A 5,727-nucleotide genomic window follows, 5' to 3' on the forward strand; every position below is an offset into this window, starting at 1 on the left:
AAAAAAAAAAAAAAAAATTAAGTTTACTTTCATATGTGACAAGAAAAGCAACAGTTCCTTTCCCGTTGACAAAGCGGAATAAGAGAATCTTTGGCATTTTTGCATGAAAACTGACCGAAGTGATTACACGACCGACTATTTTGATAATCGACTAATCGAAATATTCACACTCTGCAAAATGAAGGAACGCAGCGTCCTGCTGAGAAGTATACACAACAGCAGGGTTGACCAATGATCTCCATTACATGATAAATGTTGAAGATGTCTTTGCTCTGCTGCATGTGAGAGTGATATTAACGCTGAATTTTAAGGGCTCCATTTTAAGGTTGAGAGCTGTGTGTTATTGGCTGCTGCAGAGTGTTTAAGAGTGTTGACGTGGTCCCAGGAGGTGAGTCACCCTTCATCTCACCTCCACCAGCCAAATTACTCAAAAACCTAATTTGTTATTGCACTTAATTTTATTATTGTGTAATGAATGCAGTCTCATGAAAACAAGAGCTGGTGAAGAAAAAATGAGCCATGATTCTGGATGAGGGGATGCTTCTTGAATGTTATAGAAAAAACGGTATAATGTAAATGAAAACAGAATTATTTTACCGCTTTCCCCATTAACCTCAGTCGCCGCATTATTTGACATCAGAAGAGCACAGAGCAGTATTTAAATATTGCTGTCTGAACACTTTCTTTGAGCTTAATTCATCCCTGCAGAATTTCATTTACTCACAAATCAGAAGCATACAGCTGAGTTGCATTAAATCGACCACACAGCAGGAGATACTAAACGCATATGTTTTTAAAAACCGGCATTATAAGTGTTGTATCATGACTGATTCATGAGTCTCTACTCCGTTGAGAGAGTCACAAATTGTATCCAGTGTTTTACAAACGTATTTGAAACAAGTTTGTGTTGTGTTTTTTTTTTTTTCAGAGGGAGAGGGAGACGTACTGATGGACCCACTGATGGTCGACTGGTTCAACCTGATTCGAAGGAAGCAGATGTTCATTAGGAAGGAGTCGGAGCTTGTGTACACGTGAGTGCAACTGTTTTATAGCTTAAAACATCGGAGTTTTAGTTGTAACTGATTCTCTTACAGTCAGTGTTGATGTTGTGCCAAAGTTGTTTTATTTTTTAGTAATATGAAATAACTTCCTCTCCACTGGGATTCCTCTATGAGAATGAAGCCTGTTTTTCCATACAGTTGTATAACACAAGGGAGAATTCAAACTTATTGACTGTCAAACCAAATGCATTTGTTCAAGATTGTTACTGTGTTGGGATAGATGTCATGTGCATAGTAAATTAGATTTGCCTCTTTTTGCATGTAATTAATGATGGATATCTCAGAGCCAGGACTCAGGAGCTGGAGCAGCAGCAGCCAGGTGTGGAGGGGGAACTTCGCAGGCTGCTGGAGAAGCCAGGTAAGACATTACAGGTTTAACTTCAGCTCTATTACTTCTTTTTTTTTTTTTTTTGTCTCCACTGAACACTGAAATCCACCTGGTATCACAGATCATTTAAAGTCCAGAGAGGAGCAACAGCGGGAGACGTTTTTGATGCACAGGCTGATGGAGATTGTGGACGGCAGAAATGCGATTGTGGAGGGTCTGGATGAAGACAGGCTGAGGTAACATGATGCGTCTTATCACGAATGTTTACATTGAAACAGTGATCACTAATGTAGAGCAATACTGCTTAGATAACAATCTGAATCCAATGCAAAGAAGACTGAATGTGGTTTTATTTTTGATTAATTCCAGGGAAGTGGAGGAGGATCAGCAGCTGAATGAAATGATGAAAAATCTTGGTAAGTCCCATATAAAATGTCTTTTATTTAAGAAAGTGTTTTTCTTAAACCTCAATATATCATTCTAATGTACATTTTTGTTGGTGAATAGGAGTAAAGAAAGCCAAAAATAAGAGGAAATCCTCCATCTCGAAACTGTTCAGACGAAGAAGTAAAAGACGAGTGGAATGATGGATTTTTTTTTTTTTTACTAAACCTTGTTATTTTATTAATGTATTAATATTCCTTATATTGAATTCTAAGCTTTTTATATTTAAGTTCTGCAGTAGATGGTGTGCTAATGAAAAGGCAAAGGAAAAGGTGTCGAATGAAGAAGCATAATGTTTTTAATTCAAACTAGATGTTCATCTGAAATTTTGGTTCAAGATTCACCTTCAGTTCTTAGTTTGGTGGTATTTAAGTGGGGCAAGAAATTTCTCTGTAGGTTGTGACTCAGTCTTTACTTTTTTTCACAAGGGGTGTCATGTTTTTTCACAATTGTTTTTCACATTTAAAAGAAAAAAGAAAAGAAGGTGTTTAATTACGTAGCCAACACTGCTGTGAATGTTTCCTTTATATCGATTTTTAAAAAGCCACTATTTATGGATAAAGATGTTATGTAAAGGTGCTTTATGTTTCATTGAATGATTGGAGTGAGGTGTCTCATTTTAAGGTTTAGCAAATTAAAATGCACTTGGTCAAAAAAAATTGGATGCTGGGAAGTTAAAATCAAATATCATGATGTGTAAATTACAAAGGGAGCACTGGCTGCTCCACGTGCAAATAGGACTGAAGAGAATAAATGTGTAATCCTTCAACAGCCTTGATCCAAAATGAAATTATTTCAGTATTTATTTAATAATGGATTTTAACAAATTTCCTGTAAGGATATTAGCAGGAGGAAAAAAAAAGCCTTGACAATTAAGTTTGAATGGCTGTGGAGTGTAAAATGGAGAGCCACACATGTTGAACTGCCTTGTTGCAGACTGGAGCTCCCCTCTCACTCTGTACTGTAGGTGGCAGCCTGGGTATGCTGTATCACAAGGCAAGAACTTGGAAATCCAATTTGCCACAGTACAGACAGTTAATTTCTTTGCTAATTTTATAAATGCTGCAAAAATGTTCAGCTGTGCTGATGCAATAATGTTATGTGAAAGAGGATTAGGTAGAGCAGTAGCTTATGGCCGGCGAAGGCTTATAAACTATAGGTTGTATTGAGCTCTTTATCTTCAAACCTGGTTTAATTAAACATTACTCTTTACTAATATCTGCATCAGAATTGCTCTGCACCTGAGCTATTAAAATGTTCAAACGACGCGTAGAGTCACTCGTGTGTGAAAATGGCATTCACAGTGTTTGTGAGGGACGTACTGTAATGTTGCAATTTTAGAAGTGTTATTGAATGCTATGTTGTACTTGTACTCTATTTATATTTTTAAACTTGAAATCTGTTGTCCAATAAATCCTTTGAAGATTAGCATGCACGAGAGGTTGAATTATTTACTTAATAACACCTTCCTTTGCCGCACATCCCAGAACTTTTTTTATTTTTATTTATTTTTTTTTTTATCACTCCACTTCCCATGTTGCAAGCTTCACCCAAAGACTGTTGATTCAACGACTGCCAAGATCAGACGTTGCTTTCCACTGAGAAACCAACAATGCGGCGACTCCTTTGCATTAAAGCTGCACAGTGATCACAGAGCTGCTGCAATGTATGCTTTTTTTTTTTTTTTTTTTTTTTTTTAAAGGCTTTTTAAAGACGGCATCAAGATAATTCACTGGCGTCAATATATTGCAGCTACTTATAAACTACATATCCCTCATTTTGAGATGCATGAAATCGTGATCATGAACTTGGAACACAATCTTTCTAGCTGAGCAGAGTTGGGGATGATATTGGTACAAAAATGCCACGCGTGATGTGGGTGACAGTCGAGACTGAATGTGTGATATTAGAGTTAATTAAAGCTTTGCGCCCCATCTACTGCAAATGCTTGCACTTCTGCAATTAAGAATCAAAGGCGAGGGCTTAGTGTCAGGGGGGTGTCTAATACATGGTTTTAACAGGAATGGGACCTGATTTGCCAAGCTCCTAGCGACAAGCATTAACAACAGCCTCAAATTAGAGGGACATTAATATTCATAAGTAAAACAATTCATCCTGTGAATGTGTGATGAAATGGAATCCTCTGAGGTGAGCTCTTGTGTCCAGGCTGCCATCGTTCATTAAAATATGCCATTACCCATGAAGTGCTTAATCTTTATGAAAGGGTGGTAAAAATCTGTTTGAACTGCTCTGACAGAAAGGTGGAAATTGTAATATTGTTCAGCACCTTACATTATGTTAATCCTGTACATTTTTTTTTCTTTTGTAAATGTGATGATGTCAAAACACATAGGTTTCTATATGTCTCATTAGCTGAGCTGGTGAGGCTTCCTGAGTCAAAATGGACAATGTATAATCTTTGCTTGTGCACACTTATCATCAGTCTGTTTTTCTATTAATAAGACGTGAGTGCTTTGTGCTGTTTTAGGTTAGCTGTTGTAGGCTGCCACTTGCAATACAATCTGAATTCTGTGTGAGTGTGAGAGTGAGAGTGTGAGTGTGTGTGTGTGTGTGTGTGTGTGTGTGTGTGTCGTCTTATTCCAGTCCCTGCCAGAGCCTCTGCCACTAGCCTGTAATTATGATCCTCGAGGTAATTTTATCAGGCTCATTAGCTCTGATGAGTAAACGAGAAGCGTGCCTCTAATTTATTGGCCATCCAGGCTGGAGACTTAATTCTCATCAGAGAGATCATAATATTTGTATAGAGAGACAGATATACAGTACATATACTCAGTTACAAGGCTCCTAGACCAACAGTGAGGCCGAGACTTTTTCTGACTTAAAACCAGTAATTACACTCGTAACATGACGTCTGCTTGGATAATTGGACGTGCTAAAATTATTTCCATAGATGTCATTCTGATGAGCAGGGCGCCAAACATTGTCTCTTTTTTGATTCAGGCATGATTTCAAATGAAAGCTATTGTTTGTATTCTACTGAGTCTTGTGACTTTATCTTCCTGCACAAAATTAGATTCTCACACCTCTGCAAACAAAATTGCATTGTTTTGTTCCCTGTTCAATAGAGATGATCCATTTTCTGTGTCAGAGAATGTGTTAAGGGAGCGGGGTAAATATGCTCACAATTTTCAGTGTGTAGAAATTTGCATTGAGGGGAAATTATGCATGCTGGCTAGTGGAAATGAAATGTATAAAGTGCATGACTGGTAGACTTGACAAGTGCAGCTTTCATCCATCTCAAATGAATAATTTTCACTTCCCTTAAACATCCTTAATCCAACCATGTTATCAGCGGGCATGCAGGATTCTGCCAGACTTTCTCCTTAACGGCACAGCAACTTTCAACTTGCCTGAGAATCTGCACTGCAGTTGCTTACCACATGGTCTTATGGACTCACTCTTATCCTTTCCTGCTGGTTTTGTGGATCAGTAAAATTCCTTCAAAACACAATATATACATAACGCAAGTCTTAATAGATAGCAGAATGTCTCACTCTACCCTCCTCTGTGCTGCCTCAGAGGTCGACTTAATGCACTGTATTTTACCTCTGATTCACATTGGCAGAGAACTCAGAGGATGGTGTCTAAAAAAAAAAAAAAACCTATTTGCTCGGTGGCCCTTTGTCCTCTATTTCAAATTTCAGTGACAGACCCTTCCATGCTAGTATAACGTGGTTTGGAAATTCATATGGTCGTAAAGGGATAGAGAAGGATATTCATGGTAAATTACTCATTTATAGCCCGGCATTCAGCAGTTTGACTTGTTATTTTGGAGTCATTTTCCCGTCGTCTTCTCATATATACATACTTATGGTGATATTATATTGTGGCAAATTCCCCTCCTCTACTTTCCCAATCCTTTTAATTTATGCA

The 5,727-nt window shown here is 37.8% G+C and overlaps 1 protein-coding gene across 1 annotated transcript in view; it reads left to right on the plus strand.

The window, feature by feature from the left end:
• Positions 1-3,261, plus strand: part of micall2a (mical-like 2a) — an 11,735-nt gene extending 8,474 nt beyond the window's left edge. The window contains exons 13-17 of the mRNA XM_023413768.2: positions 929-1,031; positions 1,346-1,419; positions 1,511-1,625; positions 1,759-1,805; positions 1,897-3,261. Of these exons, the coding sequence (XP_023269536.1) occupies positions 929-1,031; positions 1,346-1,419; positions 1,511-1,625; positions 1,759-1,805; positions 1,897-1,976 (419 nt within the window). The 3' untranslated portion in view covers positions 1,977-3,261. The remainder of the gene's footprint in view (positions 1-928; positions 1,032-1,345; positions 1,420-1,510; positions 1,626-1,758; positions 1,806-1,896) is intronic.
• The last annotated feature ends 2,466 nt before the right edge of the window (positions 3,262-5,727 follow it).

This window comes from Seriola lalandi, unplaced genomic scaffold (assembly GCF_002814215.2).
Source record: "Seriola lalandi dorsalis isolate HSWRI2012SDOR001 ecotype SW California unplaced genomic scaffold, Sedor1 jcf7180002054519, whole genome shotgun sequence".
NCBI lineage: Eukaryota > Metazoa > Chordata > Actinopteri > Carangiformes > Carangidae > Seriola > Seriola lalandi.